Raw genomic sequence first — 26,528 nt, 5'->3', positions numbered from 1 at the left:
CTATTAACTACAAAACTTCTAAAAGAAACATAGGAGAGAATACGTGTGACAGTGGCGTTGCCATTTGGTTTTAGATAGGACACCAGTGGAATCTATAAAAGAAGAAACTGATAAATTGGCCTTTACAAATATTAGCAACTTTCCTACAAATACCACCATTAAAAGAATTAAAAGAACAAGCCACAGAATGGGAAAAGTAGTTACAAATCACACATCCAATAAAGGAAATGTATCAAAATTTAAAAATTGCTACAATTCTTTGTTTATACTCGAGTCATCCTCTATGGACTGTGGACAATGTCCTCTTCACCACTGCCTAAACAGAATGGGTATTCTTTAAGTAATTGTGGAATGAGTGCACGAATGAACAAATGAGTAGATGAATGGATGGATAGATGGAGAGGTGGGTGATGATTCGATGGCTGGCTGGCTGGCTGGCTACATGGATAGGTGGATGGATAGGTGGGTGGATAGATAGGTGGGTAGGTGGGTGGGTGGGTGGATGGATGGTTGGCTGGCTGGCTACGTGGATAGGTGGATGGATGGAGAGGTGGGGGGATGGCTGGATGAGTAGATGGGTTGTGTGGGTGGATGAATAAGTTGATGGATGGATAGGTGGATGGACAGGTGGACATATGAATAGACAGATGGGTTAACGGATAGACAGATGAATAGGTAGATGGATGAATGGACAGGTGGATAGATGGAGGGAGGAATGGAGGGAAAAGGGAGGGAGGAAATGCAGGAGGGAGGGATCTGTGGATGAATGGGTGGATGTGTGCATGGAAGGAGGGCGGGATGGGTTAATGGGTGGATGGGCAGAGGGAATACTAGATGGATGGATGAGCCGTGACCAGGAAGCTAGAAACACTGAAAGAAAAAAAGGACTCAGGTCTGAGTATTGTCAAGGTGGGGGTTTAAGTTGGTGTGTGTGTGTGACATGACTAGATTGGCAAGTGGCAGATCAGTAGGAAGGTGGGAAACGGATCCCCATTCCAAACTCAGCCCGAGGTTAGAGAACCTGTCCGGTGAAGGCTGGCTAATGGAGTGAAACCTTTTTAAGATGGGAAGTTTGAAATAACAAGGCAAGAGTTAGCAGCCACCACGAGAGGAGGAAAGAGGGTGCAGCTCAGCGCTTGGAGGGCTGGGGGTCTCCCTGGAGGAGGCAGCACGCTGGAATGCTCGGTCTTGCTGGACCTGTTCAGGCTGCAGGAGTGTCCAGCCCCTGCCCCTCGTAGGGCAGACGGGCCTCAGGGAGCCATGGCCACGTGGAGACGTGCACACAGACAAGGAGAGTTTCACGCCTACGGCAGACCCTGACTTCAAAGTCTGGGGCAGGTGCACGTACCATTCCCAACCACACGGTGCTCGTTACTATAAAGAAAGCCCCACAGCACCAAGCCGGGGCCCACGGGTCAGTCTTGGAAAGACCGGGGAACGTGTCTCTTTGGTGTCTTCCTGGAAAACGGAATGGCAGGCCTCGGGAGACGTCCGTGAAGGTGCCAGGCGGTGCTGCGCACAGGTGGGAGTGGGCTGCTAGCATCAGGACGCCCGCCAGCTGCGGGGAGAAAACCCGCCATCACTCACCTGACTTGGCCCTGGTTCGGGGCGGAGCCCAAGACCCGCCTGGGGGCTTCTGAGGGCTTCCAGACAACAGCACGCTTGGAGAAGCAGCTTTTCGGGAGTCGATCTTGTCATCCCTAGTGCCCGGTTCTGTCTGCTGCACCTTCTCTGGGGCCCTGCCCCTCCCCTCCTCCTCCCTCCCCCCTTCCCCTCCTCTCTCCCTGCTCCTCCTGCACCTCTCCCCTCCCCTCCCCCTCCTCTTCCCTTCCCCTCCCCTCTCCCCGCCTTGTCTCCCCTCCCTTCCCCTTTCTCTCCCTCCCTCACTTGCCGCTCTCCTCCTTCCCCTTCCCCTCCCCACTTCTTCTCCCCTCCCTTCTCTTTCCCTAACCCCTCCCCCTTCGCTCCCCCTCCCTTCCTCCTCATTCCCCCTCCTTTACCCTTCCCTCCTCCCCTCACATCTCTCCTCTCTTCCTCCTCCCTCCCTCCCTAGCCCTTCTCCTCCCTCCCCCCTCCCCTCTCCTCTCCCTCCCCTCTCCTCCCTCCCTTCCCCTCTTCCCTCCCTGCCCCTCCCCCTCCCCCAGTGCCCACCAGCTCCTCTATCTCAAGTGCCCAGGTACCATCTCTCCTCTCTTCCTCCCTGCACCCCACCCTAGCTATTGGCAGCCATGCTTCATGTCTCCAGCACCTGGCAAGGAATCAGTAAAATAAACCACTTAAGAAGCAAAGGGAGTTACATTTAACTCAGGTCAAGTATTGTGGTCTGGTTGTTGTGCCACATGGGAGACTTGATCTAGGAACCTCGGGTGGTACCACTGGTCCAGTGTGCATGTGAGCGTGTGCATGTGTGTGCACATGTGTGCACATGTGTGCAGGTCTACCCTACCTGCATGACGGACCGCCAGCCCGTCGTCACGGGTCCACGTGGGCCCCAGCCCAGCCACCCCCCCCGACCTGCTGGCCCCATTTCCCGTGCTCCTAGCCCCGGCCCTGCACCCGAGGCCTCCCTACGAAGACGCTGGCGCTCCCCTCACTGCTGTTTACTCTGAGTGGAATCACAGCCGCCAGTGGTCCGCCACGTGGGCCGAGCAAGTGTGGTTCCCCTGCACACCTGTCCCTGCGCATCCCATAATTTTTGAGCAGTTGGGGCTCTGCCACTTAGTTTGGACAATGTACTCATGATATTCTGTGTTCTTCTGAACAAAAAAGCATTTTTTTGAGTTGCAAAGTGGTATAACAACGACCAGTTTAGTAGTCAGAAGAGTTCCATGTACGCGCAATCTCCAAGCCCAGGGTAAGTGGCCAGGCACATGCCTGCCATGCGCTCCTGGAGGCGGAGCTTGGGTACGGGCCCACGGTTGTGACAGCAGGCTCTGGAGAGGTGCAGTTGGGCTTGAAGCCGGGTCTCGACTCCGGGGTCAGCTGTTCCCGCCTCGGTTTGCTGGGCCTGTCCTGCCGAGCATGAAGCCAGCAGGGTTTGGGGATCTGTGCTTGGTTCCCCATGTGCAAGTAGAGTCTGGCACCCTGACAGTCAGATCACCTGATCAGATCACCCAGCCTGGACCCTCCCTCGGGAGCAAGGGGAGCGGAGGTCTCCCCGTGAGGAAGAGCCGGGCTGCAGGCAGCCTGGCCGTGACAGTTCAGGGAGGGAACCACCAGACAGCCCAGCTGCCGTCCCGGCATTTAGCAAACGCTCCGCAGGGGAGAACGGCTGCTTTGGCAGCAGTGATGGTAATAATGTGGCCGGAAGGCATGGAACAGAGCAAGCGTGGACTCGGTCGGGGCTCCTGTGCTCACGGCCACAACTCACCACGTAGCGACCGGCACCCGTGATGGAAAACCACGGGGTGATGTTGGAAGCCCGGGGCTCTAGGGGTGTCTCAGCTTGAGAGCTCGTCCCTCCCCGTCACCCCACCCAGAAAAGGTGCTAACAGAAGAGGACGCTGGCCGTGCTCACTTATCGCGGAGGGAACCTGACCCTGGCTCTGGGAGAAGCCTCACCCCTGCCGCGAAGACGCCAGCGAAAGAGCGGCGTGTCAGGAAGGAGCAGGACGCCACCGGTGTCTGGACACCAACAAGGCAGATGCACTTCAGCGTCAGGACGAATGACAGGGTCCCCTGCAGCCACGACACCCTCTGAGACAAAAGGACAGAGCGGGTCAGCACGTTACCCCAACTACCGGCTGTACCTGCCGGCTGTGCGCGAGGGGAACACCCAGCAGGCAGTCGCTGCATGTGATGACGTCCTGGTCCCAGGTGTCGGAGGGACAGCAAGCAAAGTCTGCAGAATGGACTAGGGCCAAGGACAAATCATAACACACGTTCGGAAAGACCAGGCCTGAGTTGGAACCCTGCCGGTTCTAGAAAGACCAGGACAGCTTGTCGGGGCTTCAGTTCACTGAGCTGCACAACAGCAGCCACGGAGGAGGCAAAGGCCCTTCCCAAGGCCAACGGTTGGGGGGCAGCCGTGTGTTGAGTGTGGCCAGGCTGGCAAGCTGGGCTGGCTGACTTTAGCCCCGATGGAGAGTCCCGGGGCCCAGACTGTGAGGCTGTGACGAGGCGGGCACAGAGACAGCGGGGGTCAGTGCCTCCCTGCACTCAGCAAAGAAAAGGCCAGCACGGCAGCCACCATTACAGGAGGCGGAGCTCGGGAGACCAGCAAGCGAGTGCAGACACGCAGCGAAAGGCAGACAGGAGCCCACCGTCCATCTCAGAGAAGCAGCCACCCTCCTGCCCGGAGCCTCCAGCATTGAGGACGGACACATGATAAACCAAGTCAGCACAACACAGCTGGTCAGCGCCATGAGGACAGGGCGACATTCAATGGACACGCGGAAGAGGGGTGAGGGCACTGCCTGCTCTGGGCCAGCATCTGTGTGTGCAGCTTGACCTCGGGGCCCCACCGTGCATGGCCCCGTGCCAGCCTAGAGGCTGGTCAGCATCTGGGGCACAGAAGAGCCCATTCTTCTAGGTCATTCCAGGAGGGCCCACCCTGGGGGTGTGAGGTCACTTGGGGCCCTGGCTGCCACCCATTGGGTGGAAAAGGGAGCTCCCAGAAGACCTGCAGGGTCAGGGGGGTGGCTGTGAGGCCGCAGGACGAGGAAGCCGAACATGAGAGCTCCACCTGCCTACGTCCACATCCACGACAGCTGTCCACACCACAGGCTGTGCTGGGCCCCCTCCCCCCCCCCACCAGCCCCCGAGGACTCCTGCCTGGGCTCACCCACCCGGATGTGCACTTGGCCCTTCTCCTCTGATGGAGCCCAGGCTGGTGGGGGTCAGTCCCTGTGGCAGGACCAGGGCCCTCCTGCACCATGGGAGGGGCTGACTCCACCCACCTCCGGGGCGCCGTTAGGAGGAGAGGAAACAGACACGATGTGTCTCAGTCTCTCATGTAGAGTCACTGGAGCAGTCCGTGTTCTAGAATCACGTTCCACACACACACATGCACCCCTGCAACATGTCCCCTAAGGACTCCAGGCCCTTCCCTGTCCCATTCACCTTTGTCCTAGGCTCAGAGCATTTTCATTCAATATGGAACAAATCCCTTGTCTAGAACCTTCTAGAACGTGGATGACCTCCTCCTTTGGGCAGCCTCACAGAGCACGTGAGGCCCTGGACGCCCTTCCATACCTGATTCCATGAAGTCACAAGACTGAGGTCTAGAAACTCGTGGAAAAGTCCCTTTTGGAAGTGGTCGGCCACCTCCCCGGTGAGAGTGACCAGGTGGCTGGAGGCTGCGTGGTAGGCGAGGCCGGCTCCAACCACGGTGAGCTGTAGGGTTGAAGAGGAAGGTGCCTCAGGGGGCTCCCAGGGAGGCCCCCCCAGTGGCACCCGCATGGCTAGGGGTGCAAAGTAACAGCAGGAGCAGCGAACGGATGCTGACCCCATGCTATTTGTCATCAACACGACAGAGGGGGACACGGCAAGACGCTTGGAATTAGCTAGAGCATAACCCGTTTCTTGCTAAAATTATCTTCCTTTTCAGGTAAGGACACTGGTTTTCTGGTACCGTTTTTCTCGAGGACAACGACAGGAGAACCTACCTCCAGCCAGCGCCCCGGGCTGTGCCAGTAGCTGCGGACGCCCGTCTCAGCCATGCCGGAGAGATGCAGACACAGGCCGATCAGGTTGAGCGCCAGGAAGACCAGCTGACGGAGGGATACACGAGACAAAGATACGACACACCGTGTTCCCAGGTCTGCACTCCCAGCTGGCTCCCTGCCAGGCACCAGGGGCTGTTGGTACCCTTCCTGCAGGACCCCCCCCCCCCCCCGCCCCGCTGCCCCCTGCCGGGCGTCAGTTAGGGACACAGGTGAGCTCGTGGTGGGCCCCACGCACAGGCAGACCCTGTGGTGCGAACAGCATGCAGCCACCCAGCAGGGTCCTCCCGGCCCGTCCTCGTACAGCTCCAGAGAACGACTTTCCACAATTTGTGAGATGTGTGTTATTATCGGCTCCTGGGCCAGGCAGAGCCTTGGAAGCTCCTGATGAACAATTTCTTGAAGTTCCTGCTTGCCTGTGTTTGTTCATTCGGAGCAGCAGCAGGGACAGGATGTGCAGTAAGGTCCAAACGAGACGTGTCCCAGGGCGGGTCAGCCGTGCTGAGCCCCTGTGGACCCTCCCAGGTAACACTTTTAAGCTGAACAAGCCTCTTTCGGGACGCTCCTCCACCCCTCTGCAGAGCACTGATGCCAACGCGCATCTCAAAGCAGAGAGATGGTGCCGACTGTCCCCTGCCGGGCCCTGTGTCATAGGGGGCGGCACTGCGGGTCTGCGTGGACGTGGGGAGCAGGGACGCGGTGGGGAGCCTGGCGGGTGGGCCGCCCCAAGTGGAGCCCGGGACCCACAAGCAGGCACGGGTGCGGGCGGACCCACCTCAGGAAGCGTGAGGCGGTACCACCGGGACGAGTCGCTGTGGAAGACGGCCACCGACTCCACCAGCGGGGAGAGGGCCAGGCCCCCTGCAGGGAGCAGTTCGGCGCGCAGGGACACGCTGGACAAGAGTCGAGTCGGAGGGTTATAGAGAGTGAAGTGCACGGACACGGCTCTGGTGCTGCAGTCTATCCACCTGCTGGCCCTGAGGCCGCTCAGGGCCGCGTGGGCCGCCGCCCTGCAAAGTGGTGCACGTCGGGGCGAGCCAGGGCCGCCACCCCAGACCTTGCGCCCCTGGCCTCCGAGGCCACCCGGGATCCTGGGGCTGGACGGATGGGCTTCTGTGTGTCCCCCCTCTCCTTGCCCGGGACCCTGAGGCAGGGCCGCTCCACAGAAGGGAGGCCCTGCATCTGGCACGGGCACAGCTCGGGGAGAGGTGGCCACCTCTCACGGCAAGGCCTCTAAAACCTTCATTCCTCTTTTCCTACTGCAGGCTCACTCTGGTGCCGGAAAGACGCCACCTTTGGCCTGTCTGTGTTTGGTGACAATGCAGTAATTTCCCTCCTGTGCTGTTGGTATCACTCACAGGCACCTGTCACCGTGGCTGCCTGAGGCAGGGCCCTTGTCGCTGTCAGACAGCCCACACCTGTGCAGGCCATGGGCTGTTACAGCTGCCGGAGAGGCCGGGCTGGGTCACCAGCTGTGGACAATGGCCAAGACTTGGGTGCCCACCTGCACAATGCAGGACCAAGGGGAGGCTGCCCTCCTTTGTGGAGCCCCATGAGGCCCAGTGTGGCTGCGTGAGACCCAGTGAGGCCTAGTGCAGCCCTGTGAAGACCAGTGGGGACCCATGAGGACCAGTGAGGCCCAGTATGGCCCCGTGAGGCCCACTGCAGCCCTGTGAAGACCAGTGTGGCCCCGTGAGGCCCAGTGAGGCCCCGTGAAGACCAGTGCGGCCCTGTGAGCACCCTGCTCAGCACAAAGCCATTGAGGACAAATGTTCATTAGATTTCCTGACCTCCAGCCTTCTGGCAAATTCTGGGGGGAACGTTTGGCTTTTCCTTCTTGTGCTGAGACTGAAGCCCTATGTTTGCCAGGCCTCCGGGCTGGGGCCTCACTCCTGTCACTCCCCAGAGAGAAGAGCTGCCCCTGACCAGGGCGGGTCGTGCCCCTGGCATCTGGCCACCGCACAGAGTGATGGACAGGCAAGCATGGACGGAGCTGACCTCTGGATCACACTGACCTTGTGCTGCCCAGGCTGAGCACCCAGTGCTCCCTCGCCCCGTAGTCCCCGGGGCCACTTGCAGCCACTCCCTGGATGGCTGGATCTGTCACAGAGCTGGTGTCCGTGGCTCCCACTTGGGGGCTACATGTAGGAGGAGAGTCTTCAGTAAGCACTGAAGGTTGGCTGGGAAGCTGTAGGAGAAATAATCAGAAATAATCAGCTGTAGGAGGGATAATCAGATGCATGTTTCAAAGTCGGCCCTGCGGCCTGGGCTGTACACACCTGGCCACACGCGGGCACATGCTCTCCTGACACACGGCCCCCACTTCCTCAAAGCCCCATCACCCCTGGGCTCCGGCGGAGCCTGAAGGATCCACTACGCCACGTGAAGGCCGTGCACCCGTCTGGGCTTGGACGTCAGAAGGGCTCTGTTGTCGCGGGGAACTTGGGCGAGGTGCCCACCTTCGAGCACCCCCTCCCACTAGGAGACACGAGAATACCGTTTTCAGTATTTTGGGGCTGCCCTGCTTTCGCCCAGCGTGCTGGGACAGGCAGAGGGCGCGGGAAAGGTTTGGCAAGAGAAGGAAGGGCAGGTGATGCCCACGGTTGTCCCAGACCCTGGCCGCTGACTGTTTCCAACCACAGCCAGGCTCCCAGCGAGGCTTCTCATGGCCTGCGGCCTTCCTGCCCGAACGTCTCCCAGACTTTCCGAACTCGGAGTATTTTACAGAGAACAGACTGGTGGGCGCCAGAGGGGAGGTGGGGCAGGGGGACGGCTGAAGCAGGTGATGGGGGTTAAGGGTGCACTTGTGAGGAGCACCGGGTGACGCACAGAGTTGCTGTATCCAGTGCGTATTTTACACCCGAAACCAGTGCGACATGGCGTGTTAACTCCATGTTAAGTCCACGAATCCACACATAAATCCACATGTGCGCACACACAGATAAATCATACATGCACACACACACAAATACATATATACATCAATCCATCAATCCATCCGTCCATACATAAATGGCAAATCTCAGGAGAAAACACACACGCACACTCTCACGTGCACTCACACGCGCTCACGCAAAGAGGTGACAAGAAGGAGAGCACCCCACCTCGCACTCGCTGTCAGAGGAAGTTCTCAGCTGTTTAATGACCAAAGCGCCCATGAGGTAGCACTTCCCGCCAAGGGCTCCGGGCTGGAGGAAGAATAAAAATGGAGACGCCTGCTACTCCTGACACCATTATCACCCTGTATGGCGGCTAATTGGAATTTAAATAAAATTTTAAAAAATAAATAAAAAACAAACAAACGACAACCACAAAAAACATGGAGACGCCTGGACAGACAGCAAGCCTGGAACGTGCGGTGCACCGCCCTCTGGAAGCCCCAGCGACAGGATTACCCGGCAGGATGGATTTAACAAACATTCTCTGGAAGACACAGCTGCCTCACGGTCTTTGCACCAAATCTAAATGGTCACTTTTTGTCTTTTTTTTTTTAAGTTTAAAAAAAAAAATTTATTTATCGAGAGAGAGAGAGAGGAAGAGAGAGAGGGAGAGGGGAAGAGAGAGAGGGAGAGAGGGAGAAGAGAGAGAGGACAGCAAGGGAGGGGCGGAAAGAGGGAGGGAGAGAATCCCAAGCAGGCTCTGCACCATCAGCACAGACCCGATGTGGGACTTGAAGTCACAAATCCTGAGATCTGTGACCTGAACCGAGATCAGGAGTCAGACACTCAACCGACTGCACCCCCCCAGCAGCTCCTGCTTTTTGCCTTTTTCTAAAGTGTCTCCGGCGTCATCCACGTGACAGCATAGAATACGATAAAAGTGGAATCAGAAACGCTGCCGACCCTTGAACAGCACACTTTACACTGCACGGATCCACTGACACGTGGGTTTCTTTAGATGAATACAAGACAGAACCGTCAATGTACTTTCTCTTCCTTAGGATTCTCTTAAGGAGATTTTCTCTTCTCCAGCTTACCATTACAATAAGGACACGGTATATAATATATCTAACATGAGGAATATGTGTTCATCAACTGTTTCTGCCATTGGTAAGGCACAAGGTCAACAGTAAGCTGCCAGTAGTTAAGTTTTGAGGGCATCAAAACTTGCACGTGGAATTTCAACTGCGTGGGGGTCAGCACCTCTGACTTTGTGCTGTTCAAGGGTCACCTCTATGGTGTTTGAGAAATGCAGGACAAAATCATTTTATTTTCTTAAAGAAAGGCAGAACGTAGGATCCCCTGGGTGGCTTAGTCAGTTAAGTGTCTGACTTTGGCTCAGGTCATGATCTTGCAGTTCGTGGGTTCGAGCCCCGCATCAGGCTCGGTGCTGACAACTCAGAGCCTGAAGCCTGCTTTGGGTTCTGTGTCTCCTTCTCTCTCTGCCCATCCCTCACTCATGCTCTGGTCTGTCTCAAAAACAAGCGCTAAAAAAAAAGGTAGAACATAAAAGATAAACAAGGGACAGGGTTATTATATGAAATGCATATATTCACTGTAAGTTTTTTTTCAGAATTTGGGGAAAGCCTTGCCTCTTTCTGGAAGCTTCCTGGATGCTCCCCCTCTGTCCTGGGGTGCCCTGTGTCCTGTGTCACAGCATTTTGCACACTGATCTAGCCTTCTGTCCCCACTGGCCCACAAGCTCTGGTGGAGCCACCATGCCCTGCGTCCAGCCCAGCCTGGCGACTGCAGGCGTCCAGAGGTGCTGGTGCAGCTAAGGCAGGTGCACGGATCTGGAGCAAATTCGTGCTGGGCCGAGAAGCAGCAAGATGCACCCACAGCCAGGAGCCGCTGGCCCACGACCTAGAAGTCATTCACGAGCACACAGTGTTGCAGGTCAGGTGTTTGACGATCTTGCCCACTGTGACATACTTCCCTGCAACGACCCCATGTTGAAGGGCGGACAGAAGCCCACCTGAGCACGTGGCACGCCGGCTGTGTGGGCGCCTCGCCCATGCAGGCCATCTAGCAGCGTGGTCAGACTCCAGTCCCACCAGGCCCCCACACTTGTCAGGCCGCCGGAGGAGCTCCTGGCATTCCTGAGCACAAGAGCAGAAACCAAAGTCTATTTTTCTGTAATGTACGTTTCCAGTACCTGCAGGAATAAAAGTGGGGCTGTCCGCAGCACGGGGTATGGTGTGATTCTGGATCGTGCTCTGCTCCTCGGCAATAGGCGGGAAGACCGCACAGTGATGAAGCCACCTGTCCCTTCGCTCACCTGTTCACTGGACAAACTTCACCGTGTGCCAGGCACAGGTGGGGAGAGAGAAATCATGCCCTGGCCCTCTTGCAGGGAAACAAACAATAAATCAAATAAATAAGCGAAATGGAGGCTGTGTCAGGGGTCCACATTCAGGAGAGAAAGCTAAATCGTAGGAACCCGAAGGCAACGAGGGAGTGAGCCACACGGACATCAGAGGGAGAGTGTTCCAGGCAGGGACGGTGAGGCAGAGGCTTAGACAGGCACAGGCCTGTGAGGTCAAGGAAGGGCATGGGGGGCGGTGTGGCCAGTGCAGGGTGAGCACCAGGAGGGGACCAGAGGAACAGGGGCCCCAGGACCCATGGGTAGAGACACAGCCCCCTCTCCACACCACTGCCTGATGGACGGCCTCCCCCTTTCTTCCCCAAAGACCCAGAATGGCCGCCAAGCCTCCCAAGACGGCCTGAGTGTTCAGTGAATAGGCACAGACCGGGGGTAGGACGACACATGGTAGGGGGTAAACAAATGTGGGTCTGGTTTTCTTCCAATTAATTTTTATGACTCTTGTCAGATATCTGTTTCACTTTTCCAGCAAGGAACCGAAGTAAGGGACCACCTGAATTTCGAGCTGACAACACGGATGGTTTCTGCTTGCTCAGACAACACAGTGAAGCCATGTGCACGGGCCCGAGCTGCACATGGCTGCACGAGGAGCAGACATGTGGCTCCGAGCTGCAGTCGAATGGAAAATGAAACGTTAAACTTCTTTAGAGAGAGGACAAAATACTTTGCCCTGCCTCGAAAACACGTCTTTACATGTGGCTTCACAGAAAGGACCCGTAGCCATGGCAAGGATGGTGTGCACCTAATACCCCCATGGCAATGGCAACCGGTCTCATGTCTTACTACATCCGGGCCTCCCTCCACGAGGAGGGGGGACCGGGACACTTCTTGGAGGAGGTCATGTTGTGGGAAAGCGACGAGAAGTTAGGAAGTGACATGAACTCCAGTCATCCAAGGACACAATTTCTTGTTCTCCACGTGTGCGGAGAGCAGGGGTGAGGCAAACAATCCAAGAGTGTTCTCGCTCCGAATCAGAGCTACTAAATCAATCAGGCCCACAGAGCTGGCTAAACGTCGCAAAAATAAAGTCAGCGGCTATTTTCCACTTACGGCCCTTGGATGTCGTGACTATTTCATGTACTGGTGCCTTATTGGGTGGTTTGCTTCTGTTTAACTTGGGACTTTCATGGAGACTTGATAGAGTCCAGAAAAACTTCAGATAAAACTTAAATATGATGGAACCCAATCTCATGATCGTTGTTTTTCTATGACAGAAGAAATCAAGCTGCCCAGCTGCCTCGCTGTGCAGATGGGGATACGCAGGCCCAGGATCAACGGACTTGCCCAAGTCCCCTACTAAGCAAACAAAGCCTGGTCCCTCAAATAGACGTAGTTGGTTCTTCCTGGATGCTGGCAAACGCTGAACCGTGAAAAGCTGCTGAATTTTCAGGATTAGGTACCAGGGGAGGGCAGGGGGAGAGGGTCCCCCTTGAGGCATCCCAGTACAAGCCAGGACACATCAATACCCCTCCCCTGCTTGGTGGCCGGCACATCCAGAGGTAGTGAGATTTTGCGTCGCAGTGGGAGACACAGGTCTACACAAACCAACGGGACCAGCATCTGAGCCACGAATCCAAGCATATCCATTGCTCTACATGTGCGACTTTGCACAAATATTATCTCAGCTGTGATGTTTCTGATTTGGGGACTGAGAGGAACTTCTCGTATGAGAAGTATGTCAAGAAATGCTGACTTACAAAATAGGAGATCAAAAATAAACGATCCGAGCCAGAAATACCTCCAGTTTTCATCTCCTTTTCCAGAGAGAACCACCCAAATGGTCACTTTGCTTTGCACACAGCGCCTCCTGCTGGCACAACATGTGCTTGTGTGCAAGCGGGCGGAAAGCTGAGAAGTTGGTCATTAATGGAACTAACTGCGGTTGCTGCAAAGGGGTGGGGGCAGTTGCACTGCTAGAACATTCTCTGGTGAGCAGCTGTGTTCCTGTGTTCAGTACAGAGTCCAGACTCATGAACGTGGACGTCCTACTCCCAATACTAGTGGGCCCTAAACCTGCATTTGCTAGCCATCATCTGGGTGGGCGTCAATCACCACCTCTCTCATAGAAGACCAAAGCAAATATGTCCTTAAGTAATAGGTAAATTAAATGGATTTGCCAGCCACCCACATATGTCCCCCTGACATCAACAAAAATAAAGTCCATCAAGTTGAATTAGTCAAAGGCAACAAATTCATAGAAAAAAAATCCAGGAATGTGTTTCAAAATATTCTCCAGAGAGTGGCACCTGGGTGGCTCAGTCGGTTAAGCGCCTGACTTTGCTCAGGTCATGATCTCATGGTTCGTGAGTTCGAGCCCCACATCGGGCTCTGTGCTAGTGTCTCAGAGCCTGGAGCCTGCTTTGGATTCTGTGTCTCCCTTTCTCTGCCCCTCACCCACTCACGCTGTCTCTTTCTCTCTCAAAATTAAATAAACATTTAAAAGTTTATTTTTTAATATTCTCCAGAGAAAGAGAAAGTAGATCTTGGAACATGGTATTTTATTTCCGCCTCCTTGACCACAGTAAAGAATCTATATGAGTTTGTGTCATGCACTTCAGAAATCAAAGCCACACTTCTTTGAAAAGAACTCTCAGACTGAATATTTTTTGGCAGGAGAAAATAAAGTCACTTAATAACAACTTTCAAAAAAAAAAAAAAAGGAACGGGCACATTAAGTGTCCACATTGATACAGTTCATGTCCCAATTTTGGAACCACCAAAACGTGGAGAAAATTATGGCACAACAAAATGCTGTCCGTGGTTGCCCCTGGGTGGTAGTGGGTTTTTTTTTTTTTTTTATTGAGCATTTTCTGCTTTCTATGTTTCCATTCTTCTGTGTTTACCCACAACGAATATGTACTATTAACAGCAGGAAGAAACAAATGAGCATGTGAGAAATGGTAGACAAGAGGGTCTTACCACTGCTTGAAACTGTGGCCATTGGTTATGAATCACAGCAGCCTTTGGCTGAAAAACTCAGATGTTCTCCGCAAAAAAACAAACCAAAAAAAGCAAAAAAACCCACAAAAACAACCTCAATAACCTGATTTAGCATCTTCGCGCCAGACCTTAAGGTACCTCAAAATATCGTTTTGCTATTAATGAAACTGAGATGCTATAAATGTGCCCAAAGTCTGCCAAAAAGAGGCCTCCTGTCAACAGTGGGGACAATAGTGCCCGAGCCAATCTGACAATTTTTTCCAGATTTCACATGCGGGATAAGTGGTGAAACACCCTCTCTGGACCTCAATTTTGTAAAAGGAAAGTGTCCCGAGGGAGAGGATGGATCCCTTTCTTCTCTGACAGATGGCCTGTAATAGCAGACAGACAGACTTTTGTTCAAAATAACAGAGTAGGGGCAGCTGGGTGGCTCAGGGGGTTGAGCGCCTGACTTCAGTTCAGGTCATGACCTTGTGGTTTGTGAGTTCAAGCCCTGTGTCGGGCTCTGTGCTGACAGCTCAGAGCCTGGAGCCTGCTTCAAATTCTATGTCTCCCTCTCTCTCTGCCCTGCTCCCACTCATATGTGCACATATGCTCTCTCTCTCTCTCTCTCAAGAATTAACAAACATTACAAAAAATTCCTACTGAAAAAAAAAAGGTAACAGAGTAAAGTAACCCTCACCCTGGAACCCCAGGCTCCAGGACCCCCCTGTCGGTGATGCTGTCCATGACAAACCAGTCCTTGCACGGTGGCCCTGGGTTCAGAGAAGTCTGAGCAAACATCCTACCTTGTAAACTCATTCCGGATAGCTTGATTGAGGGAATATTCATCCTGGGAGACTTTCCCACACAGTACAAGCCAATGCAGGAGCAGCATGAGGGTGTACATGCAAACGTCTCTGTAAGAAACACAGTTTAAAATTGGCGTCCACACAGACCCTGTGTGCACAGACCCAGCAAAATATTTTTCGTGGAATGGACCTTTGAAACCCCTGGGTGAATTTTTGTATAAGTTGAAGTATGTACTGAGGTTCTTTTTTTTTTTTTTTTTTTTTTTTACCACACATTGAAATCCAATTTTCCTAGCACCATTTTTTTTTTTTTTTTAAAGTAGGCTTCATGCCCAGCATGGAACCCAGCATGGAGCTTGAACTCACCACTCTGGGATCAAGATGTGAGCTAAGATCAAAAGTTCAGACACTTAACTGACTGGGAGGCCACCCAGGCACCCCTCCTGGTACCATTTTTAAAAAATTTTTTTACATTTATTTATTGTTGAGAGACAGAGAGACAGTGTGTGAGCTGGGAAGGGGCAGAGAGAGAGAGGGAGACACAGAATCGGAAGGAAGCTCCAGGCCCCAAGCTGTCAGCACAGAGCCTGCTTGGGATTCTCTCTCCCTGTCTCTCTCTCTCTGTTTCAAAATAAATAAGTAAACTTTTTTTTAATGTTCATTTTATTTTTGAGAGAGAAACAGAACATGAGCAGGGAGGGGCAGAGAGAGGGAGACACAGAATCCGAAGCAGGCTCCAGGCTCCGAGCGGTCAGCACAGAGCCCGACGCAGGGCTCGAACCCACAAACTGTGAGATCATGACCTGAGCCAAAGTCGGTCCCTCAACCAACTGCGCCACCCAGGCGCCCCTACTGGTACCATTTTTAAAAAGACTACCCTTTCTCCAATGAGACGGGCCTTCGTGTCCCATCAAAAAATCAACTGAGTGTATTTGTGTTGGTCTGTCCATCTGTCCCTGATCTTTGGGTCTGTTCTATCACCAATCCCATGGTGTCTTGGTTGCCGAGGCTTTACGGTAAGTCCTAAAGTCAGTCCTCTGGCTTTGTTTGTTCTTTTCCAGAATTGTTCTGGTACCCTAATTCTTGCGCTTTCTATTGAAGTTTCAGAACCAGCGTGTCAAGATCTATGAAAAAGCTTGCGGGACGCTGGTTGGGAGTACACTGAGATCCTATGGTCACTTGGGAAGAACTCACACCTTCACACAAGGATCCCAGCCAACGGACAGGTCTCTCCGTGTCTTTACATCTTCTTGGATGTCTTTCATTAGTGTTCTGTGGTTTTCAGCATACAAATTCTGCACGTGTGTTCTTGGATTTGTATCCAAGAGCTTCACTTCTGTTGTACTACTGTATACGCTATTCCTTTGTGCATTTTAAATTCCAGCTGTTCCCTGCTGGTGTTTGGGAACAGAACCGACTGCAGGGTGACGTTTCTCCTGCAACTTTTCTCAATTCACGTAGGGGTTCTAAGAGCCTTTTTCACGGAATATTTGAGAGTTTTCTGTATGGACTAGTCCCGTCCTCTTGCAAGAGGCTGTGTTATTTCTTCTTTTCAAACTGGTAAACTGTGTATTTCCTCTTCCTGCCTATGGTATGGGCTAGGCCTTATCACAGGAGGTTTAATCAGGGAGAGACGAGGGGACATCCTTGCCTTGTTTCTGATTCCTAAAAGTACGCCCTGGGGCACCTGGGAGGCTCAGCCGGTTAAGCGTCTGACTCTTGATCTCAGCTCAGGTCATGGTCTTGCAGTTTGAGTTCGAGCCCCATGTCGGGCTCTGTGCTGACAGCGTGGAGCCTGCTTGGGATTCTGTCTCCCTCTCTCTCTGTCCCTCCTCTGCTTGCTCTCTATCTCTCTCTCAAATAAAAATAAACTTAAAAAAATTAATAAAAATTAAACCAAACTTAAAAATAAAAGCACACACTGTCTCACCACTAAGTGAGAGGTTAGGCATAGGGTTTTCATGGATCCCCTTTATTGTTTTATGGAAGTTCTTTTCTATTCCTAGTTTGCACAGATGTTTTCTCCCCATGAATAAATGTCTAATTTGGTCAAATGGTTTCTTCTGCATCTATCGAGATGATCAGATAGTTTTTCTTCCTTGCTCTGTGGATACAGTGGATTCCATTCACGGTTTCCTGCTTCGGCCTCTCTTACCCCCTCAGGCAGCACCCCTACTTGGGTGGAGGGAACTGGCACTGTCGCTGCTCCCCTCTCTCTCTGTCCTGATTCCCGGGGACCCCAGCACGTGCTCTCTTGTCAGCTGCAAGTTAGCACAAAAACGTGACCAGACTAGGACCAGGCCCTTTGGGGTAGGTTCCCTCCTGGGTGATGTGTTTCCCACCAGGAGACACATAATGTCTGGTTCTTTCTTCTTTTCTTCATGGTGGCCTTTGTGGATGATTGATGCTTAGACTCGTTCATTCATTAAAGGCTGAAAAATGGTCCAATCCTATCATTTTGTTTTCATCTGTTAGCTGGAATACCTCTGTAAAGAGAAATATTCCTTCCCTGTTATGTGATTTCCCAGGGGCAGTTTGGGAAGACAGGACCGATACTTTGTTACTGGCTTTTTGAAAGTTGGTTCCCACATATCTGCCGGCGCGAATCAATTACATTTCTGGCGTCACGGCAAATCTATGGATATTTGATGGGCTTTAATTCATTGTCACCACGATCTCTATCATGATCTCTGATTTTATGTCTAATTACCCATCTCTGACCCACTCAAGCCTCTTCAAACTGGCTTCCGAGTCTAGTTATTGTTTCCTTGCTTACCAAATGTTCCAGGCTTACCTTACATGTTTCCTATCACAGACTTGAAATCATGAAATCCAACGATACCTGTTTCTTTTGGGTGGAAAATGGTATTTGTACACCAGGATCTAGGCTACAGTTGCTCATTGCCCCTGGGTTTTTTCTAGGCCTTTTCTTGGTAGACAGATGTAGAAAAAACTTTTTTCCTTATTAAAAAAAAAACTATTATTTCATACTTATTCTTAAAGCATTTTTTTGAAAAATTTTTCAATGTTTATTTAGTCTTGAGAGACAGACAGAGAGAGAGAGACAGGGCTTGAGTAGGGAAGGGGCAGAGAGAGAGACACACACACAGAATCCGAAGCAGGCTTCAGGCTCTGAGCTGTCAGCACAGAGCCCAACGCGGGGCTCGAACTCACAAACCGTGAGATCATGACCTGAGCTGAAGTCGGACAGTCAACTGACTAAGCCACCCAGGCGCCCCTTTGTAAAGCATTTTTAATGTTTATTTATTTTTGAGAGAGAGAGAGAGTGAGCGAGCATGAGTGGGGAAGGTGCAGAGAGAGGGAGACACAGAATCCAAAGCAGGTTCCAGGCTCTGAGCTGTCAGCACAGAGCCCAACGCTGGGCTTGAACCCAAGAACAGCGAGATCATGACTGAAGTCAAAGTCAGACGCTTAACCCACTGAGCCGCCCAGGCGCCCCAACATATGTACAGTCACTTTTAGTTCAAAGTCAGGACTATAACGTTTTAACTTTTTCAGACTCAAATCTGCACCTCCTTTCTCCCACACTGAGAATTAGGAAGTCACAGAATCCCTCATTTGCCACATCCCACACGAACCAGCGCTCAGAATGAAGACAAGAACGCTGCGCTAATGACAAATACCGTTGTGGAACCCGCTGGATGACTTTCTCTCTAGTTTCTCTGTCGTTAGGGAGCAGGCTTGTAAGGTCAAATGTTTTCATCTTGAGGCAAATTTTTGAAAATCCTATTCCTTTTCTGTCCCCTAAGTAGCAATTTCCTAAAGTGGTAGGAAAGCCCTCGTTCTACTGAGGACAAGCGGATGCACAGAAACTCGATTCCTAGCGGTTGGCCGAGTGGCGGGTAGCCCACACGTACATTCTTTCCCACCTGCTTCTCTCCTGTAACGGAGAGGTGTCCCCCGTCTGTGCGGACAGTCCTCGTGCTCCAGGCGCCCTGGTCTCCCGCAAGACAGCGGGGTTATTTTTAGGCTCTTTCTATGGCAGAAGGTCCCGCACGGCCTGTCTCGTGCCTGGGTCGTCTCGAGGTTTTGCTGACGCGCTTCCTGGAGCGGGGCCGCTGGGTTGAGGCAAATGCATCTGTGATGGTGCGGGGCTTCCCAGGTCCCCACGGGGGCGGTTCCATTCCGCACTCACACGGGCGCTATGTGACAGCATCTCTTCCCCATCAGCTCACCCACCAACCACTGCAGATTTCTGCACTTTTAGTCTGCAATTCACTCGCTTACGAGCCCAAGTGCTATCCTCACCTGTTGGCTTCCTGAGCCCAGTTTTGTTCTAAAGAGTTGTTGGTCTTTTTTCCATTTTTTTAAACCTCTTCGTATGTTAAGATACTCCTCTTAGTTTGTCACTGTCTTTTTACTTTACGTATGACATCTTATGTCGCACCAGGTGTCTCTTCTTTGAGTCTGACATCCCCAAATTTGTTTCCTCTTCCGTTTCTGGATTTTAGGTCACAGGAACGTTTTCCTCACCCACGGGTCACAGAGAAATTGACACACACTTTCTTCTGGGACTTGCATGGTTCTGCTTTCACATTTAAATCTTCATCCACTTGGAATTTGCACATCTTATGACAAAAGTATCCAGTTATTTATTTGTTTTTACGCTTCTCTCATGACCGTTCAATTATTCCTGGTTAAAAGCTCCCTCGTTTTTCTGAAGATCTGAGATGGTGCCTTTGTCACACACTCGCATCGGGTGGCATTTGCATTTGGGTCAATTTCCGGACTTCCTCATCCATTCCGTGGGGCCGTCTCTTATTCGTGTGCCCAGAGCCACCCTCTTTGGGGGCTGCGGTCTTACCGTCACGGCCAGCAGAGTGAGCCCCACGCGCTGGCTCTGCCTTCTGGGGTTTTCCTGGCCCGTTCTCCATGTTCCTTCTTCCAGAGTGACTTGATCATGGGCCAGAACGAGTGATGAAGGAGGAGGAGGAGAAAGAAAAGAAAACCAGAAAGGTCTGCTGGCCCTTGATTGAGAGCGCGTTACAGTTGTAAGCTAACGTTAGACGGCACTCTAGAAGATGGGTGTCGTCTTCCCAGTCGAGGAGAAGAGGGCATGTGTTTTTAAGTCATCTTCACGTTCCTCCGGCTGCACTCGCTTCTCCTCTACCTGATGCCTGTGTGGGTCTCTTGTGTTTTATTTCCCTGCCCCACTAAACAGTCCTCTCTCAAATATTGCATTTTCATTTTATAGCCTGTTACCTGGCTCAATTCCCTTCTGCCTGTTTTCTTGTTCATTTTTGTAGGATTTTCTAGACTGTTAGTCACGGCACATGCAAACGGAAAAGACTCAGCCTCCTGCAAACCTGCTCTCTCTGGACCCACCGTCCCCTTGGTGCCCCTCCCCTGCGGCTGGGTCCCCACCCGCATGCCACAACCCCTGCTCCCAGGCCACCAGCGCCCTCTCTGCAGGGGGGTGGGAGCAGAGCCACCCCGTCGGGCCACCACCCACCTCAGGGCCACCCGCGTCCGGGTCTCTCTCCTCATCCTCTCCCTGGTGACGCTGAGCTGGGCCGCGGACGGTGGACGTGCCCAGCGCAGGCGGCGTGCTCGCTGTCGGGCAGCCACCATCTGTGGGGACGACAGCGCTGTGAGCCGGGGACACGGATAAGGGCAGGAGGTCCCGCAGTCCGGACCGTTCATGCGGCCTGGGGATGGGGGCAGAGCCACTTTGTGCGGGTCACATACAGCAGGCGGGCGGGCAGCGGGCCGGTGGGGGGGCAGGTCTCTGCCAGCTCTGGGGACAATGTCACTGCACAGGGGGAGCTGTCTGGCACCGACTGATTACGGGCATGGGTTAGGTGCTCAGGATGCCTAAGAAGTCAAAGACCCCTGTCCCGGGAGGTCATGTGGGTGGGGCCCTGGGGCAGGGATGCTCCCACCCCCTGCAGCCGTCGCACCATCCTCAGTCCCAAGGAGGACAGGACGCACCGAGGGACACCTTGGGCGGGGGCACTTGGCCGCCAGCCCCGCATCAGGGCCGCACCTGTGACCGGGCTCGAACCGGAGGCCAAAGACACAGAAGGGCCAGCAGACCTGCCGCACAGGGGCGGCGACTGCCGGTGGGACGGAAGGAGAAAGAAAAGAGACCAGGAAGGTGAGAGAAACCAGAGCCGTGTGCTGAGGGCCATCAAGTGCAGCAGGAGTGTGGCCAAGCCTTGCAGCCCAGAGCCTCGTCACCACCCAGGTGGCCTTGGTCTAATTACATCACTGCTCCCAGCTTCACTGTGACTGATTTTACAGCAGGTGCAGTGATGCTCCCGCTGCACGAGGTGGTGGGAGAAACACGCTGAGTATGAACAAGTGGTCAGGGCGGGGCACACGCACGGCACGTGCTCTCCATCACCAGGGGGCCGACGGGTTACTCAGGCAATCATGCCATAGGCCAGTTAGCCTCAGGGCTCACTGGTCACCTGCGGAAGGATGGCAGTTGGGAGAGAAAGGTAGGGGTGAGGCCCATCAGTGAGCTGGGGCGTGTCCCTGGTCATTCCACAGGAAGACACGACACCTGCCAGGGACCAGCCCGTACCCTTCTGCACGGGAGACCTTCCTCTGCTTTCGTGTTGTCCACCCCACCCGAGAGAAGGTTGCACACACAAAGGGGGTACTGATGGGAGGAGGGGGAGGAAGCAGCAAGAATTAGATTTGTTGTGAAACGCACATGACTTAGAAGTTCTCCAAAATCATGGCCAAGAATTCTACTTCTTATCTGCTTCAATAGTTTAAAGTAGGCTCATGGGGCGCCCGGGTGGCTCAGCTGGTTGAGCGTCCGACTTCCGCCCAGGTCACGATCTCACAGTTCATGGGTTTGAGCCCCATGTTGGGCTTTGTGCTGACAGTTCAGAGTCTGGAACCTGCTTCTGATTCTGTGTCTCTGGCTCTCTCTGCCCCTCCCCCGCTCACACTCTGTCTCTCTCTTTCGAGAGAGACATGTTTTAATAAACATTAAAAAAAATAGTTTAAAGTAGGCTCAGGCCATGATCTTGAGGTTCGTGCATTTGAGCCTCATGCTGGGCTCTGTGCTGACAGAGCAGAGCCTGGTTGGGATTCTCTCTCTCTCTCTCTCTCTCTCTCTCTCTCTCTCTCAAAATAAATAATAAAGTAAAAACTAAAAAAAATAAATACAATAGGCGACTGTTCTTGATGCTCTGATTTCTCCGGGATTGGGGCAGAGGTAAGGAAACAGGTCTTGAGTGCTCACGCATCGCGTACGGGCACGTGAAGCAGCAGAGAAACTACATTACACCCACGGGTCTCCAAAAACGCAGTCGAGTTTGAATCCAAAGAGGAAGTTCAGACCGGCCTGCGGAGGCTGGACCACGGCATCGAGGGCGGCCTCACCTCCTCCATCTGGCTTGCACGGTGGGCCATGGGGGACCTTACACGTTCTTCCAGCTCAGAGCCCAGGTCCTTGGTAGCCCCACGCAGAGACTCGGTGAAGAAATGTGGGTCGTCTCTCTTTCTCCAGGCAAAGCCCAAGGCCACGAGGCCGACCTGGAAGGAGAAATCAGACAAGGCACCGTCCTCGTCCCCTGTCCCTGTGACCCATGGAGCTGTCCCAGTCACAGGCTCAGGCGCACTCTAGTGTCACCTGTCTAGGATTCCCTGCCCACCCACGCCCCGGGAGAGGCGGGTCCAGAGCCTCTGCGTCCCAAGGCTCTGTGTCCTCGAGTGAAAAATGGGGTTGGAGAGATGTCATCACGCGTCACCTAAATGGAGCCCTGGCTCCACGTCCAGGCCCCTGCTGACAGGAAGGGACCCCAGCAGAAGGGCCCCACTCACCAGAAGTGGCTGGGTGACAAAAACACAGCACAGCACGGACAGGGTCAGCAGGTGCAGCCACTGTGCGCATTGTGTTGGGTTAAACCTGTCCCCGGGGAGAGAGCAGCCGTCAGTACCTGCCTGTCTGTGCACAGGACACCAGGCCTAAGGGTCTGCGTCCTCGTGATGGTGCGACTGCGGGCAGCAGCGGTGGGCCTATGGCGGGGAAGAGGCAGCAGCGGTGGGCGCCCTGTTGTTCCGCCCAAAGAAGGGAGTTCTATCTGTCCGGAGGGGATGTCAACCCCGCAACAGAGAAAGGAAAGCCCAGTACAGGGACAGAGATCATGGGTGGGGAGGGGTAATAATAATGACAATAAACTTTGCATCTGCAAAGCACTGAGCCTGGAGGACTTCATTTGCTCCTTCTAAAATCTTACAAACTAGGTACTGTGAATATTCCCATTTCATAGAGGAACAAACTGAGGCACAGAGAGTTTTTTTTTTTTTTTTAAGTAACTTGTCCATCGTCACCAGGTGAGTCAATATATGCATGAAGAAAGGGAAGAGTCAAGGGCAGAGGGGCAAGTATCTTGGTTTTATGGCTGCTCCTCCTGGGCCCACAGGAGCCATGCTGAATGGCCCTCTGAGGAGCAGGGGACCCAGATGGAGAGGCCACCGTACGGACAGAATCAGAATCCCTGAGATACGTGCATCTTCAACAGACAGGGGTCAAGGGTTCCTCGCTGAGCCAGTAGCCTGGCTCAGAGCCCAGCTTCTTGGGAGCTTGGCCGCTGGACCTCTCCTTCCCAAGGAGGGTCTCGAGGCCTCGGGTGACACCTGGGGCTCCATCTGGGTCGGGCTGCTGTCCCAGAGCTGGCTGGCCAGGCCCTGGGGCTCTTGGGGATTTGTATCCGGATTCTTCGCCCGCAGGGCCGTGGGAGGGAGACCGGAGGACGAAATTAGCAACGGCCACATCTGGGCTCACACTTTGCGTTCCCAGAAATGCAAGGAATCTTTTTATCAATGAGAGACTTTCCCAAAGGCCCGAGGATATTTGAAAACCACGACTGCTCACCTGTACCCCAGAAATGCCGTCCCCAAGCCACAGGCCACAGACACCATCCAGCAAGTGGCCCACGCTGCGAAGCCTGACCAAGGCGGTGGTGCCCTCGGCCACTGGAGCACAGCAAGTCGTCCAGACCCACTGGTGGGGACTAAGGGGGAGCAGGGAAGAGGCACACATGTTAACAGACCTCACCCCTGCCATCTGAGTGTGCCTGCTAATTCTATGTCAGCGGGACTGGGTCATGGGTGTGCAGACATTTGGTTGAACATTATTATTGGTGTGTCCACAAGGGAATTTCCAGAGAGATGAACATTTAAATGGCTGCACTGAGGAACACCTGGGTGGCTCAGTCAGTCAAGTGTCCGACTTTGGCTCAGGTCATGATTTTGCGGTTCATGGGTTCGAGCCCCACATCAGTCTCTGTGCTGACAGCTCAGGGCCTGGAGCCTCCTTTGGATTCTGTGTCTCCCTCCTCTCTGCCGCTCCCCACCTCATGAGCTATTTCTCTCTCTCTCTCTCTCTCTCTCTCAAAAATAAATAAACATTAAAAAATTAAAAACAATAATAAATAAAATAAACGGCTCCACTGAGTAAAGCCAGGTGCCCACCCAGTGTGGGTGGACCTCGTCCAATCAGGTGAAAGCCTGAATACAACAAGAGGCCCACCTTCCAGAGTAAGAGAGAGTTCCTTCTGCCTGACGGCCTCTGAGCAGAACATCTGCTTTTTCCTGTCTTTGGATTTGAGCTGAAACATTGGTGCTCCTGGGTCTCCAGCTTGTGGACTGTGGGTCCATGAGAACTGCCAGCTTCCATGAGCACATGAACTAATTCCTGACAGTAAATCCTTTTATATATACACACACCTCTGCACATATGCACCGTGTTATAGGATTTGCATTTCCGTGTAGAACAACGAGGTCTACAGAGTGGCCGGCTGCATGCAGTAACCACCGTTTCAGTCTGGGTGAAATGGGGACGCATTTCTCATATGGTCATTCTCAGGGCAGAGTGCTCTTTATACTCAGGATATTCTACCAGAATTATGCCACAGTCTGGGCTACAGTCTGCTGCTGTATCTGCCTCACAATTTATAGTTTTCACTATGTGTATTGAGGAAGAGGAGGGGAAAGAGGGGAGAATCAGAACAAGAACAGAGAGGAGGGGGTGGAAGGAGCAGGGAGGAGGAGGAGGAGATCAGGGCCAGAGGAGGAGGAGGAGGAGGATGCAGGAGCAGGGGGAGTAGGCGGAGGAGGAGGGGGGAGGACTATAAGAAGAGCAGAGAGGAGGTGGGAAGAGTGGGGGGAGGAGGGGGAGGGAGGAGGAGAAGGAAGGAGCAGGGGGAAGAAGGAGGTAAAGGGAGGGCCAGGAGAAGAGCAGAGAGGAGGTGGGAAGGGGGGGGAGGTGGGGGAGGGAGGAGCAGGGGGAGGACTACCTGAGAGGAGGAGGGAGTAGAAAAGGGAGAAGGGGGAGGAGCGGGGGGAGGGATGGGGGAAAGAGTGGGAGGAGCAGGAAGGAGGAGGGAGAGGGAGAAGGAGGAGCAGGGGGAGGGATGGGGGAAAGAGTGGGAGGAGCAGGAGGGAGGAGGGGGAGGAGGAGGACCAAGAGAAGAGCAGAAAGGAGGGGGAGGGAGGAGCAGGGGGAGGAGGAGGAGGAGCGGGGAGGAGGGAGGAGAGCAGGGCCAGGCAGAGGAGGAGGAGGAGGGGGGGGCCACCTGGGAGCAGCACCTCTCGCAGCTCAGGTGTGTAACCTCTCTGGAGCCGAGCACTTCATCAGAGGGTCCCCACCCCCATCTCATGTCTCCAAGAGGAGGCCGCTGGAGCCCTGCTTTCTCGGGTGATTGCTCGATAGGAGGATCCCAACCTGTTCAGAGGCGGAAGGTGGTGCGGCTCTAGGGCCGCCGCCAGCAGTGGAAGCCGAGGAGCACCTGCTGGGGAGGAGGCGCTAGGCAAGGGGGGGACCCTTGGTGCATGTACAACGGGCTGTCCTTCCTTGATGACCTCCTCGAGTCTGGTCTGCCGGGCTGAACCCCCAGGCTCCCGGCCCCGTGTGCGTGACCAGCTGTCGGCCGCAGGTGGCCGTCCTGGGGTGAATGTGACCTCCAATTCCTGCGGGGCGGGCACCTGCACTGCACGCCGCTGGCCCCGGGCCTCAACCGGTCACAGAACCCAGGTGCTCGACACCCCATCCCCCACGTGTGGGGTGCTGTGCCCACCACCGGCACCAGCCCTACCAACACCGTCCGCATGGCAGCATCCGTGGCCGGCATCTGCAGCCAGGACTCGAGGCCCTGGGTGGCCTGAAGCCAGGAAACACCACTCACACAGCCCACCACCCCGACCCCTGCAGCCACGTGCACCTGCCGGCCCAGGTCCCCGGCGGCCCCTCAGGTGGCCCTGACTGGCTGCTTGGCTGCCCCCACCAGGACCCCGTCCCTGCCGGCTCAGCGCTCAGCTCCTGCCTGGTCTGGAGCTGCAGCTACCCACTGCTGTGCAGCAGAAATAGTTGAAAGCGTCAAATCTCAGAACACTCAAAAAAAAAAGTTAAGTCTACTCCTGACTTTTTAAAAGGCGTGACCAGACCCACATAAGTAAACACTGGAAACGGCCAGGACTTTGGAACAAAACTGATGGCTGTTTCGATGGGCCTGGTTCACGTGTGACCAGAGCGTCCAGGGTCATTGGGCCCGACTCCCCAGGGCTCAGGACAGGAGGGGGCCTGGCGTCGCACACCCAGCCCCGACGTCACCTTGTGCCCCCTCCTCCCCCTCGGCCCGCTGGCGGGGGTCAGCTCCGCAGGCCTCCAGCTCCGGGGTCGGACCGCCTGCACCGTCACCGCCTGCCGCCCTTCTGTGGGCCCCGGCGCACCCAGGGAGAGTGTTACGCTGCAAGATACAAAGTCAGGACGAGGTTAACATCTCAGTGCATTCCGTCCTCTGGGGCCATACTGTGTCCTCTGAGCCACGGC

General features: G+C 54.1%; 1 protein-coding gene across 1 annotated transcript in view; it reads right to left on the bottom strand.

Moving 5' to 3' along the window:
• Positions 1-26,528, bottom strand: part of PKD1L1 (polycystin 1 like 1, transient receptor potential channel interacting) — a 129,800-nt gene that overhangs the window by 16,174 nt on the left and 87,098 nt on the right. The window contains exons 40-53 of the mRNA XM_053218734.1: positions 26,310-26,445; positions 23,574-23,712; positions 22,520-22,604; positions 22,079-22,231; positions 20,190-20,308; positions 14,714-14,824; positions 10,578-10,701; positions 8,768-8,851; positions 7,679-7,851; positions 6,439-6,673; positions 5,607-5,711; positions 5,194-5,334; positions 3,562-3,696; positions 1,349-1,558 (exon numbers count right to left, since the gene is read on the bottom strand). Of these exons, the coding sequence (XP_053074709.1) occupies positions 1,349-1,558; positions 3,562-3,696; positions 5,194-5,334; positions 5,607-5,711; positions 6,439-6,673; positions 7,679-7,851; positions 8,768-8,851; positions 10,578-10,701; positions 14,714-14,824; positions 20,190-20,308; positions 22,079-22,231; positions 22,520-22,604; positions 23,574-23,712; positions 26,310-26,445 (1,950 nt within the window). The remainder of the gene's footprint in view (positions 1-1,348; positions 1,559-3,561; positions 3,697-5,193; positions 5,335-5,606; positions 5,712-6,438; positions 6,674-7,678; positions 7,852-8,767; positions 8,852-10,577; positions 10,702-14,713; positions 14,825-20,189; positions 20,309-22,078; positions 22,232-22,519; positions 22,605-23,573; positions 23,713-26,309; positions 26,446-26,528) is intronic.

The sequence above is a fragment of the Acinonyx jubatus genome, chromosome A2, assembly GCF_027475565.1.
Source record: "Acinonyx jubatus isolate Ajub_Pintada_27869175 chromosome A2, VMU_Ajub_asm_v1.0, whole genome shotgun sequence".
In the NCBI taxonomy this organism is placed as follows: domain Eukaryota; kingdom Metazoa; phylum Chordata; class Mammalia; order Carnivora; family Felidae; genus Acinonyx; species Acinonyx jubatus.
Note: the sequence above shows the minus strand (reverse complement) of the source record. Positions and strands in the feature narration are given on the sequence as shown.